This window comes from Salmo salar, chromosome ssa14, assembly GCF_905237065.1.
Source record: "Salmo salar chromosome ssa14, Ssal_v3.1, whole genome shotgun sequence".
NCBI classification, from domain to species: domain Eukaryota; kingdom Metazoa; phylum Chordata; class Actinopteri; order Salmoniformes; family Salmonidae; genus Salmo; species Salmo salar.
In genome coordinates, this window is record NC_059455.1 from 4,384,665 (window position 1) to 4,399,547 (window position 14,883).

The following is a 14,883-nucleotide window of genomic DNA, read 5'->3' on the forward strand; positions in this document are numbered from 1 at the left end:
TGTTTGAAAAATTGAAGTTTTTGTATTTTTGAGGAATTTGTAATTCGCGCCACGCCTATCATTGGATATTGGAGCAGGTGTTCCGCTAGCGGAACGTCTAGATGTAAGAGGTTTAAGTACTCTAAAGTGTTACATTTCTAACTCAAGACCTCATGCAACCGCAAAATGTCGGAGAGCCATATAGATTGCAAAATAGTTGGGAAGAGATTCCATGGCACATGGTTTATGAATTGACACGCAACTCTTCATAGCTCAGCTGCTGTAGGTGTGAAAATAACCTAATTTGGTTTGGGTCATTGTCTGCTTTTGGAGAAGAATTTTTTTATTTAAATTTAGCCTAACAGCTAACAGGTGCAATACTAGAAATATACATGTAAACAGGACTGAACATAACTAAATATTGCTAAAATTCTACCTGGAAAGAAACGATGTGGTCCCAGAAACACCTCTCTGACATATGGTCCAGCATATCTCTTGATGATTTCTTCCTCAAATAAATTTAGAGCCATGACACCTGAAAAAGGAGGCAACAGTGAATTATTGTGAGTCTTCAGTAACTAGGTGTTATTGTTTCCTGTCACGTTATGTAGGCTCCTCAAGTTTGTTCATTTGCTTTATTAAAATTATTCAAAGTTTATTCAAAGTTCTTTATTAAAATCACCTTCTGCACCTGTTTCCTGACTCCCGGTGCATACGTTACAGAATAACACCTCGACAACATAGAAGCAGCAGAAGATTCAACCATCTTCCAGGCGGTTAACGAACAAGGTCCTCTACTCCATCAACACCACGTCCAGCTGGCGAAACTGGGTACGACCATGGAGGAGGTCCTCTGCGTTCTCCACCGCCTCGACACCACCAGCAAGGTTCTCCATTCCCCTATCAGAGGGACTCCTACCACGGGTCGTCACAATGAGCCAGCCTACCCAGCCGTTCGTCCAGGTCAGCGATGCTCGACTATCCCTTCCGGAGAAATTTGATGGCACTCGATCAAAATGCCGTGGCTTCCTACTCCAGTGCTCCCTCTATTTCGCATATCAGACAGGAGACCCCACCATGAGAGGTCCCACGTTGCCAGGGTAATTTCCCTGCTGACCGGACGGGCGTTGGGAGTGGGCTACGGCCGTCTGGGAGAGAGGAGAGGAGGAGCTGGTGTCTTATGAGAGGTTCATGGATCTGTTCAGGGCGGTCTTTGACCATCCTCCAGAGGGCAGAGATGGAGGTGAGTGACTTTCCCAGCTCAGGCAGGGTGCCCAGACCGCTGCGTGGTACTCCCTCACCTTTCATACCGTGGCATCTTCCAGTGGATGGAATGAGCCAGCGCTCCAACACTCTATTCTGCAGTGGCCTGCGCGAGGAGGTCCAGATGGAGTTGGCATGTCGGGATGACAATATTTCCTTGGACGCTCTCATTTCGATGGCAATCTATCTGGTTAATCTTCTAAGGGAGGGCCTGTGTCCACATTGCCACTCGCCTCCCTCTTTTGGCTGTCCTGAGGCAGAGCCTGAACCCATGGAGGTAGGGGCCACACACCTATCAGCGGCAGAGCGGCGTCACGGGGAGACAGCTGGGGCTCTGTCCCTATTACGGTCAGGAGGTGTCCGGTGTGCCCTAACCCGGGGTCCTCTAGAGCAGAGGGGTGGCCCCGTGACCTTCCATCCCCCATGGTAGGCGTGAGTATCCCATTTTCTGAGTTTTCCGCCAAACCCTTTACAGTACCTATTTCATTGGCTGACTGTCCGACAAGTGTTGTCTCTACAGCTCTAGTGGACTCCAGTGCCGCTGGGAACTTTATCGACTAGGCCCTCGCCTCCTCCCTGAACTTAATCTCATCTCCTCTCCTTTTCCTATTCAAGCAAAGTTGACTGACAGGGAACAGTCTATAGCTTGGGTGGCTGGAGTCTTTACACATCTTTGGGGCCTTCCTCTGACATCGCCTGGAATAGAGGTATTGGATGGCAGGGAGCACAGCCCCCGTGATGTACTGAGCCGTATTCACCACTCTCTTTAGTGCCTTGCAGTTGGGCACCTTGTAGTTGCTGTACCAAGCGGTGATGCAGCCAGTCAAGATGCTATCAATGGTGCAGCTGTAGAACTTTTTGAGGGTCTGAGGGCCCATGCCAAATATTTTCAGCCTCCTGAGGGGGTGCTGTCATGCCCTCTTCACAATTGTGTGGCTGTGTGTGGACACAGAGGAACTTGAAGCTCTCGACCAGCTCCTCTACAGCACAATTGATGTGGATGGGGAAGTGCTCGCCCCTCCGTTTCCTGTAGTCCGTGATCAGCTCCTTTGTCTTGCTGATGTTCAGGAAAAGGTTGATGTCCTGTCACCACTCTGCCAGGTCTCTGTAGTCGGTGATCAGTTTTGGGTGATCAGTCCTACCACCGTCATGTCGTCAACAAACTTGATGATGGTGTTGGAGTCGTGCTCATCCACGCAGTCGTGGGTGAACAGGGAGTACAGGAGGGAACTAAGCACACACATCTGAGGGGCCCCGTGTTGATGCTCAGCGTAGCGGATGTGTTGTTGCCCACCCTCAACACCTGGGGAGGTCCGTCAGGAAGTCCAGGATCCAGTTCTAGAGCAAGGTGTTCAGTCCCAGGGTCCTGAGCTTGGTGATGAACTTGGAGGTGACTTTAATATTCACATGGAAAAGTCCACAGACCCACTCCAAAGGTTTTTCGGATCCATCATCAACTCAGTGGGTTTTGTCCAAGATGTCTCCAGACCTACTCAATGCCACAGTCATAGTAAATATTTCTAAAACTAAAATCATTGCATTTTGAACAAAACACTCACTAAACCCTAAACCTCAATTAAATCTTGTAATAAATAATGTGTAAATTGAGCAAGTTGAGATGACTAAACTGCTTGGAGTAACCCTAGATTGTAAACTGTCATGGTCAAAACATATTGATGCAGTAGTAGCTAAGATGGGGAGAAATCCGTCTATAAAAAGCGATGCTCTGCCTTCTAAACAACACTATCAACAAGGCAGGTCCTACAGGCCATAGTTTTGTTGCACCTTGAGTACTGTTCAGTTGTGTGGTCAGGTGCCACAAAAAAGCAATCTCTCTAGACTGAAAGTGGAGGAGAGATTGACTTCATCACTACTTTTATTTATGAGAGGTATTGACATGTTGAATGCACACAGCTCGGACACCCATGCGTACCCCACAAGACACGCCACCAGAGGTCTCTTCACAGTCCCCAAGTCCAGAACAGACTATGGGAGGCGCACAGTACTACATAGAGCCATGACTACATGGAACTATATTCCACATCAAGTAACTGACGCAAGCAGTCAAATTTGATTAAAAAAAACAGATAAAAAACACCTTATGGAACAGCAGGGACTGTGAAGCAACACAAACACACACACACACACATAATAACATACGCACTATAACATACACATGGATTTAGTACTGTAGATATGTGGTAGTGGTGGAGTAGGGGCCTGAGGGCACACAATGTGTTGTGAAATCTGTGAATGTATTGTAATGTTTTTAACATTGTATAACTGCCTTAATTTTGCTGGACCCCAGGAAGAGTAGCTGCTGCTTTGGCAGCAGCTAATGGGGATCCATAATAAATACAAATACTCTGGACCTAGTTTTGTCCTGAGTCCATTTGTATTTTTATTGGTTACTCAAATTATGGCCTTTCATATCAAGAAAGGGAATTTAAGGTGTTTCAGCACTTGGCAAGGAATTTAAACTATGTCAACTGGCTGATGATACCACCATATTTTTAAGAGACAGGAATGAGGTTTCTAAAGCAGTTTCCTGTATTGAAGACTTTTCCCTAGTTTCGGGTTTGAAAATTAATATCAATAAGTCAATTTTATTTCCACTCAAGGATTGTGTTTTACAGGAAGTATATGGTATCCCAATTAAAGATAAGTAACCTTATCTTGAAATTGTTATATGCAAGGATGAAAAACAAAGGAGTGAATTGAACTTTAACCCCATTAGTGAGAAAACAAAGAAGAAATTAAGATTCTTTATCATTTTATTTGGAGGAACAAGCCTCACTATCTACGAAAATATATTCTCACTAATACCCAAGAATAAGGAGGTCTTGAGGTTTTAGATTTCAATACTCTAAATAATATTTTTAAAATAAATTGGATTCTGCAGTATGTTAAGAACCAGAACAGTATTTGGAATGTCTTCCCTAAGTATTTATTTGACTCTGTTGGTGGTTTAGAATTTTTGCTTCGATGTAATAATGATGTTGATAAAATCCCAGCAATTTTTACCCTCACAGATACTTTTTATGGAACAAAGATATACGATTTAAAAATAAGTCTATCACGTCTTGACCATAGAGAGCTCTTTATTTTCTATGGTAAGGTAGGTCAGGGCGTGACTGGGGGAGGGGTTTATCTAGTTTATTTAGTTCTGTGTTGTTTTGGTTCTAGTTTCTTTTTTCTATGTTGGGATTTTTGTATGATCCCCAATTAGAGGCATCTGGTCATCGTTGTCTCTAATTGGGGATCATATTTAAGTAGTTGTTTTTCCCACCTGTGTTTGTGGGAGATTATTTTGAGTTAGTGCATGTTGCACCTCTTTCGTCACGGTTTGTGTTTTGTTTGTAGTTTATTGTTTGTTTTGCAAAGTTTCACATTAAAATAAAAGATGTGGAATGATACCCACGCTGCGCTTTTGTCTCCTTTCTACGACGAACGTGACAGAATCTCCCACCACCAGAGGAACAAGCAGCGTGGCCAGGAGTAGACATGGGAGGAGATCCTGGACGGCAAGGGGCCCTGGACGCATATTGGGGAACATCGCCGTCCAAGGGAGGAGATAGAGGAAGCAAAAGAGGAATGGCGACGATACGAGGAATTAGCACGGCAACGACAGAAACCCGAGAGGCAGCTCCCCCCAAAAAATTGTGGGGGGCACACGGGGAGATTGGCGGAGTCAGGGTTTAGACATGAGCCAACTTCCCGTGCTTACCGTGGGGAACGTGTGACCAGTCAGGCAACGTGTTATGGAGTGATGCGCACGGTATCTCCAGTGCGCATTCATAGCCCGGTGCACACTGTGCCTGCGCCTCGCATTTGCCGGGCTAAAGTGAGCATTCAGCCAGGACGGGTTGTGCCGGCTCAGTGCTCCTGGTCTCCAGTACGCCTCCTCAGTCCAGGATATCCTGCGCCAGCTCTACGCACTGTGTCGCCAGTGTGCATTCACAGCCCAGTTCGTCCTGTGCCAGCGTCCCGCACTTGCCGGGCTAAAGTGAGCATTCAGCCAGGACGGGTTGTACCAGCTCTACGCTCCAGACCTCCAGTGTACCTCCACGGTCCAGTATATCCTGCACCGGTTCTACGCACCAGGTCTCCAGTGCGCCTCCAGAGCCAAGTACGTCCTGTGCCTCCTCCTCGCACTCTCCCTGGAGTGCGTGTCCTCAGTCAGGTACGTCCTGCGCCTGCTCCCCGCACTCGCCCTGAAGTGCGTGTCACTAGTCCGGTGCCACCTGTACCGGTCCCACGCATCAGGCCTCCCGAGCGCCTCCCCAGTCCAGTATGTCCTGTGCCTGCTCCTCGCACTGCTCCTCGCACAATTCCCAGTCCAGAGCTTCCGGCGACAGTTCCCAATCCAGAGCTTCCGGCGACACTGTCACGTCCTGACCATAGAGAGCCCTCGGGGTTCTCTATGGTGTTTTAGGTCAGGGCGTGACTAGGGGGGTTTCTAGGTATTATATTTCTATGTTGGTGTGTGTGTATGGTTCCCAATTGGAGGCAGCTGATAATTTTTACCTCTAATTGGGGATCATACTTAGTGTGTCCTTTTTCCCACCCGCGATGTGGGATATTGTTTTTGTTTGTTTTGTTTGTTGTTTTTTCCATACATCAAAATAATACTTTGTCAATCAGCAATTACTTACTTAGATAAGGCCTCAACAAGGCCCCAGTTAATGGTTGAAAATAACTTATGTCAGTGCCAATGAGTTACACTGAGTGTATAAAATATTAAGAACACCTGCTCTTTCCATGACATATGCTGACCAGGTGAGTCCAGGTTAACGCTATAATCCCTTATGGATGTCACTAGTTAAATCCACTTAAATCAGTATAGATAAAGAGGAGAAAGGTGTAAAAAATATTGTAAGGCTTGAGAAAATTGAGACATGGATTCAGTATGTGTGCCATTTAGAGGGTGAATGGGCAAGACAACATAATTATGTGCTTTTCAACAGGGTATGGTAGTAGGTGCCAGGGGTACCAGTTTGTGTCAAGAACTGCAACGTTGCTGGGTTTTTTACGCTCAACAGTTTCCCGTGTGTATCAAGAATGGTCCACCACTCAAAAGACATACAGCCAACTTGACACAACTGTGGGAAGCATTGGAGTCAACATGGGCCAGCATCCCTGTGAATGTGTTGTACACTCAGACATTAATAGTATTGGTACCGTGTTCTTGCCGTAACCTGTAAAGCTGGAGCAGCCTGCGAGGCAGGGGGAGGTGTAGGTGATGCCATTGTCTGAACACACAGGGTCCCACTCCCCAGCCAAGCAGGAGCAGTCTCTGTTACACTCTGACAACAGGCTGCCATCGTACACCAGGGGACCTGGGGGACAGAGAAAATGGCTGATAATAATGATGTTTAAATAATTGTGTCTGAACTATCATTGACATAGGCACAGTGACAAAACAGCCAGGAATCCTGGCTCAGTAACAACCATACTGTATATTCCCACAAGAGGGAGCCCAGGAAGAGGCCCATGTGTGTTTTGGTCTAACTCTCTCTCATATTCCACTGATCAAAACTTTTGTTTTTATCAACCCACACACCCCCCAACCAACCAACCAATCAGATGTCATATTTACCCGTCGTAGGACACGGTCAGACCAGCCACCTTAACGTTGTCACACTTAGTGCCAGACTGCAGAGGGAGGAGGAGGTAGGCCATGAAGGAGGTGACGAAAGACAGCTGGGCTCCAGACACAACGCCAAGCTTATACCTCTTCATCAGTAGACCTCCCAGGAATATCCCCACCGCACCCACAGGCAGGTTCACCTCATCTGGAAAAGTTATACTCACACGTCTTTAGTGCTGCCAGTGTGCTGGAGTTTCATTTCCACTCATGTTCAACAAACCTACAGGGGATGGGAGAGAACAAAAAAATAGTATGTAATGCCATTCAACATCAATACTGACAGGATGGAACATTTCAGTTGGAGCATGTCCAGGTTTCTATGGCTTCGTTAAGACAGGCAGCCCAATTCAGTCATTTTTTTGAGTACTTGGTATTTTGACCAATCAGATATGCTCTGAAAAAGAGCTGATGCGAAAATATGTAATGCGATTGGTCAAAAGACCAATTAGTGGAAAAAATATCATAATTGGGCTGCCTGTCTAAACGCATCCCTTGTCTCTCTGTCTCTGACCCAAACCTCAGTCCTTGCATCGATTACAGAGGGCTGAAAAGGATTACGATCAAGAATCGTTACCCCCTACCTGATGTCCGCCGCCTTGGAGTTGGCCCTAGGAGCCCAATTCTTCACCAAACTGGACCTCCGCAACGCTTAAAATCTGGTGAGAATCAGGGAGGGAGATGAGTGGAAAAATGCCTTTAACCACCCTAGTGGTCACTGAGTATTTAGTCATGACCTTCGGAATATCGAACTCACCGGCATTCTTTCAAGCATTGATCAATGACACTCTTAGGGATATGTTGAATGGGTTCATCATTGTTTACCTCGACGACATCCTGATCTTCTCCAAAAACCCTTCCGGAACACATTCGGCCCTGTCCCACCTCACTCAAGCAGGTTTTTGCTGGAATCTCAAGGCTGACAGGGCATTCATAGAGCTCAAGGGACGTTTCAACTCCGGACCCATCCTCGTTCATCCTGATCCTACTCGTCCCTTTGTGGTAGAGGTGGACGCCTCGGACACCGGAGCTGGTGCGGTCCTTTCACAGCGGAACGAGGAGGACAAGAAACTGCACCCATGCTCAGTTTTTTTACATTTATTTTTTACTAAAAATGGCATATCAGTTTGGATACTAGGCTGCAACAACATAGCAGCACATAAAACAATGTTAGGGGTTTGACAGTAGAGTCATGGACAAACGCCAGTCAATCAATTAATAGGAACAACTAGAAAACTGGACAGTATTGAGAGCAGTAGGTCCCTGACAGAGCTTTGGTGAAGGAGGCGAACGACAGGGCCACAATGAACTGCTGACAAACACAAGAGACAGAACATTAGTGTGTGTTTGTCCGTGTGTATGAGCATGCGTGGATGCGTGTGCAGACAGAGTGCATGTGTAGCTGAGGTGGCCTGCAATAGTAAAAAGAACAGACACAAGTTTACGTCTGCAAAGTTCTGGCGCTTTCTTTATTCTGAAGAATGTTTTTTTTCTCTTGTTCAATTGTCTATTTTCTTGTTAGTGCTTTGAAAATATTCACATCAAACAAGTGCACACTTTAAATTACACAACATAAATGCACTTTACCTAAAGCACAACTCAAAAATGTTCCACAAATAACCCTGTCTTAGTGTATGGTTTCACATGAAAACCACAATGTATTTCACATTCATACAATAGAAACACCTATATATGAAAACATAACTGAATGTTTTTCTATATACCGCTACCTCTATAGAAAACTGACAACAATACATTCAGCTTTAAGATAGTGGCACCTCCAGAAAATCGTCTCTCTCTCACTGTATGCACTAAAAGTCCACCAGACTGAGCGTGCTCGGCCAGTTTACCAGCTAGTGAGCACAATTTTACACAAAAAAAACAATAACATGTAAAACCAACTCAGAAATCCCTAACAAATGGATTCTTTATAAAAAAATCTCCTAGACAAAATCCAGTACAAGTAAGCTACTCAGTAAACATAGTCTCTGTGACTCGTAAATCGTTTTTTACCTCAGCTAGCATCAAGCTAACATATACTCTCACTCAATGTAAATCACGTTCTTCTCTCACTCAGTTCGACACAAAGCCAAAACAAAACCTTTCCTAACGTGATAATACCTTGACAGAGTTGTTAAATAGCATGTTATTACATATTGTGTATATATTTGAACGTTTGGAAGTTCTGTTACATACCTGTAATAGTAAAAAGAACAGACCCAGTTTAGCTCAGTAAAGTTCTGATCCTTATTCTGCAGAATGGTGAGCGCTTGGCCTGAACTTGCTGTTTCTCCTGCTACAACAGTGCAACAGCGCCATCTATTGGCCTGATGGACTGCTAACGCTAAAGTTTGTAGAAAATACAATTTAGATTAATTAAGACAAATACATAAACAAATTGGGGGGAAAATAAATAATAAAGGAGTGTCCGTTTTTAGTGACTTTGTTTTCAACCCATTACACATGCACAATCGTACATGTGCATTTTAAAGCATTATTAAGAACCTTGAGTGTGGAACTGCAGGGCGTTTGGTGGCCTGCTTGTCAGGGACACACAGTTCCTGTTGGCTGGTCAGCTTCGCTCTGTCCTCTGCTGAATCACCCATCCTATCCAGTCAGATACGCAGTGTTCCAAAAACATGTTTTCATGTAATCTTATGTGAAGATAATGTGATAACATGTAAAGCAACATGTGATTACATTAAACTACACTTGTGAAAATGTGATTTTCGCATGATTTTTACATGGTTTTCACATGATTTCACATAAAATGTCAGTTGAAATCATGTGGTTTTTCTGTAAGGGCAGGAATATAAGATGCATTTTGATGTTACATGGTCTTGAAAATGCAATGTTACATTTACATTACATTTAAGTCATTTAGCAGACGCTCTTATCCAGAGCGACTTACAAATTGGTGCATTCACCTTATGATATCCAGTGGAACAACCACTTTACAATAGTGCATCTAAATCTTTTAAGGGGGGGGTTAGAAGTATTACTTTATCCTATCCTAGGTATTCCTTAAAGAGGTGGGGTTTCAGGTGTCTCCGGAAGGTGGTGATTGACTCCGCTGTCCTGGCGTCGTGAGGGAGCTTGTTCCACCATTGGGGTGCCAGAGCAGCGAACAGTTTTGACTGGGCTGAGCGGGAACTGTGCTTCCTCAGAGGAAGGGGGGCCAGCAGGCCAGAGGTGGATGAACGCAGTGCCCTTGTTTGGGTGTAGGGCCTGATCAGAGCCTGAAGGTATGGAGGTGCCGTTCCCTTCACAGCTCCGTAGGCAATCACCATGGTCTTGTAGCGGATGCGAGCATCAACTGGAAGCCAGTGGAGAGAGCGGAGGAGCGGGGTGACGTGAGAGAACTTGGGAAGGTTGAACACCAGACGGGCTGCGGCGTTCTGGATGAGTTGTAGGGGTTTAATGGCACAGGCAGGGAGCCCAGCCAACAGCGAGTTGCAGTAATCCAGACGGGAGATGACAAGTGCCTGGATTAGGACCTGCGCCGCTTCTTTGTTCTTTGAGGTTCTTCCATGTTCCTTTCCATGTATTTTCCATTTTACTTTCCCTCAGTCCTTTTCACTTTCCTTGGCAAAACAAGCTCTGTCTCCAGTCAAGACTTATTCAGAGCCACCATGAATTGAAAGCAGCTTCTGACGGATTTTAAACCATTAAACAAATAGTTTTATAATGAAGAGTAGACCCTACTAAACACCCTTGATTCTTTACACACACATTGAAAGCCAAAAATCTCAAATTTGGACTCATCAGACCAAAGGATAGATTTCCACCAGTCTAAGGTCCATTGCTCGTGTTTCTTGGCCCAAGCAAGTCTCTTCTTATTATTGGTGTCCGTCCATAAGTAGTGGTTTCAATGGAGCAATTCGACCATGAAGAACTTCATGGCTACTTCGAAGAATCTCAAATATAAAATATATTTGGATTTGTTTAACACTTTTTTGATTATTACATGATTCCAATTGTGCTATTTCATAGTTTTGATGTCTTCACTATTATTCTAAAATGTATAAAATTGTAAAAATAAAGAAAAACCCTTAAATGAGTAGGTGTGTCCAGACGTTTGACTGGAACTGTATATATTGTGATATTGCAAATATGGAACAATCCAGGGGTGCAAAGCTCTTGGAGACTTACCTAGAAAGCCTCACAGCTTTAATCGCTGCCAAAGGTGATTCTAACATGTATTGTGAATACTTATGTAAATTAGATTTTTATGTTTTTCATTTTCAATACATTTGAAAAAAATTCAAAAAACATGTTTTCAACTTGTCATTATGGGGTTTTGTCTGTAGCTGGGTGAGATGATAAGAAAAACTATAATTTAATCCATTTGGAATTCAGGCTGTAAGAAAACAAAATGAGGAATAAGTTAAGGGGTATGAACACTTTCTGAAGGCACTGTATATCTGCAAGAAAGTGATAAATGAGCGACTCTTTGAAAGGGGGTCATAAAAACATTGCCTTATTTTAAAAAATAATGCTAAAATGTTATAATCGGCATAGTTTCTCAGACCAAATCTTCATTCTGTAAAATAAAGTAAAATACACGCTAGTAAAATACACGCTACAGGGAATGCAAAAAAAAAAATGGCTTCTGCAAAGCATATATACATTGTCCAATCAACATCCACACATTGATTTCATTCTTAGGGTCTTTATTCAAACACAAACACACTTGGAATAACATGCTCTTTCAGTGTCTTGTTGCAGGTTGTGCAATGTTCAAAAGCGTGTGAGGGATTAGCATGAATGTGTGTGTGTGTATGTGTGTGGGGTCAAGTTTGGACGGTCGTACATATGCAAACAGCCGAGATTGTGTATATATATATATATATATGTATAATTGAAACTGACTTATCAAACTACACTGTACAGCTTTAGTGTGTCTGTACATCATAGGTACAACTGTAAGCAATTCAGTTCTCAGATGTCTGTTTAATGTGAGAAACAAAATGAAAAACACCTGTTAGACCATTACAATGCGGACTGTCATGCATTTTTACTATTACCAACAAGACAACGAAGTGATACATGCCATGGAGACTTATAACGGATACCTTCCCAACACCAAAAGTTCCCACGCTGAGCGATATTGTTTACTACACTATTATGCATACAATCCAAGTCGTACGTTTATTGTCATTCATACTCTTATTTGTAACCGAATATCTTTGCAAAAGTGTTCATTGTGTCAATTCAGAGCTCGGAAATATTGGAATAATGTGCTTAAGGGGACTGACACTCAAGGCGCACAACAGGATAACACAACAACCACATTTTCAATTGACAATCATTGCTTTAAATGGATGTGGTCAATAGATTTGTAAAGGCACATATAAACAATGTATTTAACTTGTAAACCAAGGTTGGATTAGTAGGTCTAAGCAACATGCACCTGGATAATCACATCATGAATCGGGACGGGCTCCTACGTCCTCATATACACATTATGACATAATAAAGAGCTTTCACGAAATAAAGACATAGAAGCATACCCAATTATACAGGTTCTACACATTCCATTTCTCCATGGCAATAGAATGTAAACATTCTATTTTGCGCCAAACATCGCCTACAACTCAATTCTAAGTGCAGCATATTGGACGACTCCACAGTCATTGATCATTCGCGACTTTAAGTCATTCCTGTTATCCCTAGAGCATCCCGTATATCTATAGCGCTGCATTTCTTCCCCATCTTACCATGGATAGGGTTTGGTGCATTCCGGAGTTCACTCATGGTCCCACAAAGGTAATCTTAGGAGAAATTCATTTTAGCATAGTGTAAATGCCTGTGCATAATGTGCATAACAAAGCATCATTATTTTCATTATCTTCAAAGGAATTCTGTAGAAGCAGCCTTTATTTTCAGACTCTGCAGGCCTGCTGGGAGGAAACATATTACAATAAACAGGTAAGATTCATCCCACAAAAACATAATCAACAGAAAGAGAGTTGTATTTCAAGACAGTTTAGAGAAGTTGGTCATAAGAGTTCTTAATATCACTTGCAAATTGTCAGGCATGAGTAGTGGTGAAATGTTGCGAGAGGCCCTTCTGAAAGCACATGATATGGTATTTCGTGGCATGGTCTCACACCTTACCTCATCTTGCAGAAGAAGCTCATGGTCCATTATCTGCTGCTCCAGAGTCAAGGCCAGGTCCCGCCCCATGTCACCACGGAGCACATGAGCAACTGGCTGGTGTCTCAGAGCAAAAAATCCCTTAGGGAGAGGTGAGCACCACATCAGCACTCACCTTCACTGTCATTCCCTGCCACCAGCAGCACTCCGGGTTTGGGTAAAATAAACAACAGAAAAATCACAAGCCAGGAAAGTTGAATTGCTCTGTGTTTTATTTGAAGGGTGTGGAAGGAAACCCTGGAGGAGGGAAACGACCTCGCTCGGCTGGTAAGAGAATGAGAGTTAGAGACATACTACAAGTTAGTGAACTCTTAACTCGTTGTTGAAAGGCTAGTAATCACAGCAGGATAGATCTGTTGTGAAATTACACTAATGGGACTTCCTGTTTCATACTGTAGGCCTGGGAAGTAAACACTTGCCTAAAAATGATGGACATAGAGCACGAGGCTTTCTGCAAGCTCCGCCGCTCCATGCACTCCACCTCGCCAGCTGACATGTGAGTTCAATGTACTGCCCTGCATATGACTTGATCCATTTATCTACACATCTGGAACTACGCAGAAACAGACTAAGACAGTGTTCTCTGTGAGCACATCGTTTAGCTTTGTCTTCTCCTTTTTGTTGATTTCAGCGATCCTAAAGTCCACAGCATCGTGGAGAGAGCTGTGAGGAGCATTCTGGGCGAGCAGTCCAATGAGCCCCGTAGCAACCTGCTCAGCCCATCTCAGGTGGTGGTGGAGGTGGTGCCCAGGCTCCTCCTGGCCCTGTGGCTTCAGCCAGAGGAAGGCCATTCAGAGCACCCAATCCTAACAAGCGGGATGGCCGTGGGCACGGTGGCGGCCGTAGTGGAGAAGCTCTCCTGCATGTTAAAGAACCCTTCACATCACATCCCTTTCTCCCGGGCTGCTGCTTTTGAATCTGTGCGATCGATCCTCGGGAGAATCAGTCAGTCCTTCTCCACAGATGACCTGCAGAGCCCTTTTTATATGAGCTCTGTCTGTGCCTTTGTGGCGGACGAGGTGCAGAGCTGCTTCCAGCCCCCTGCAGCCACCCTACCAGTCCACCCTGTCCTCGCGGTGGCCGTCTCCACCACACGACCAGCTGACATCCAAGCAGGTGAGTAGCAATGATAGAGAGCACTCTGACAGATGCCTGTTCTGATGACATCTTGGTGCCTTGTAGTAGTAGAGCTCATCAGGATTGTTATTGTCACCCCTAACACAGACCTGGCATCTTCCCACCGGGAGGTTGTGAACATCACCGTTAACACAGAGGCAGACCCGGGTTCGTCCCACCTGGAGGTTGTGGATATCACCCTTAACACAGAGGCAGACCCGGGTTCGTCCCACCTGGAAGTTGTGGACATCACCCTTAACACAGAGGCAGACCCGGGTTCTTCCCACCTGGAGGTTGAGAACATCACCCCTAATACAGAGGGAGACCCGGCTTCTTCCCACCTGAATGTTGTGGACATCACCCCTAACACAGAGGCAGACCCGGGTTCTTCCCACCTGGAGGTTGAGAACATCACCACTAATACAGAGGGAGACCCGGCTTGTTCCGACCTGGAGGTTGTGAACATCACCCCCAAAACAGAGGCAGACCCGGGTTGTTCCCACCTGGAGGTTGTGGACATCACCCCCAAAACAGAGGCAGACCCGGCTTCTTCCCAACTGAATGTTGTGGACATCCCCACTAATACAGAGGCAGAGCCCATCTCTTCCCTCTTGGAGGTTGTGGACGTCACACCTGAAGAAAGGACTCTCACGATGGCCGTCTTCGCCACTCTGCCAACTGACATCCAAGCAGGTGAGTAACACTTAGAGAGCACTCTG

General features: G+C 44.7%; 1 protein-coding gene and 1 long non-coding RNA gene across 4 annotated transcripts; one reads left to right on the plus strand and one right to left on the minus strand.

The window, feature by feature from the left end:
- Positions 1 to 6,333: 6,333 nt before the first annotated feature.
- On the minus strand, positions 6,334 to 9,164 carry LOC106568647 (uncharacterized). Of its 3 annotated transcripts, none has more exons than XR_006758707.1 (4): positions 9,086 to 9,164; positions 7,474 to 8,201; positions 6,842 to 7,112; positions 6,334 to 6,581 (listed from the first exon to the last, which is right to left on the minus strand). It is a non-coding gene; the product is annotated as an uncharacterized lncRNA (long non-coding RNA). The 3 variants fall into 3 exon arrangements; XR_001320364.2 differs by lacking the exon at positions 9,086 to 9,164 and having other exon boundaries at positions 7,474 to 7,548; positions 7,647 to 9,073; XR_001320361.2 differs by lacking the exon at positions 9,086 to 9,164 and having other exon boundaries at positions 7,474 to 9,073.
- A 3,585-nt stretch (positions 9,165 to 12,749) lies between these two features.
- LOC106568775 (uncharacterized) lies at positions 12,750 to 14,626 on the plus strand. The gene is made up of 7 exons (XM_045694811.1): positions 12,750 to 12,820; positions 13,022 to 13,140; positions 13,270 to 13,315; positions 13,447 to 13,544; positions 13,680 to 14,164; positions 14,273 to 14,457; positions 14,537 to 14,626. The coding sequence occupies exons 2-7, from the start codon at positions 13,031 to 13,033 to the stop codon at positions 14,624 to 14,626; spliced, it is 1,014 nt and encodes a 337-aa protein (XP_045550767.1). The 5' UTR covers positions 12,750 to 12,820; positions 13,022 to 13,030.
- The last annotated feature ends 257 nt before the right edge of the window (positions 14,627 to 14,883 follow it).

Excerpts from the sequence above, each read along its gene's own strand:
- LOC106568775 (XM_045694811.1), top strand. The coding sequence starts at position 13,031 with ATGGTCCATTATCTGCTGCTCCAGAGTCAAGGCCAGGTCCCGCCCCAT. Across the intron at positions 13,316-13,446 it reads GAAACGACCTCGCTCGGCTG|GCCTGGGAAGTAAACACTTG; the intron begins GTAAGAGAATGA and ends TTCATACTGTAG. Across the intron at positions 14,165-14,272 it reads ACCAGCTGACATCCAAGCAG|ACCTGGCATCTTCCCACCGG; the intron begins GTGAGTAGCAAT and ends CCCCTAACACAG.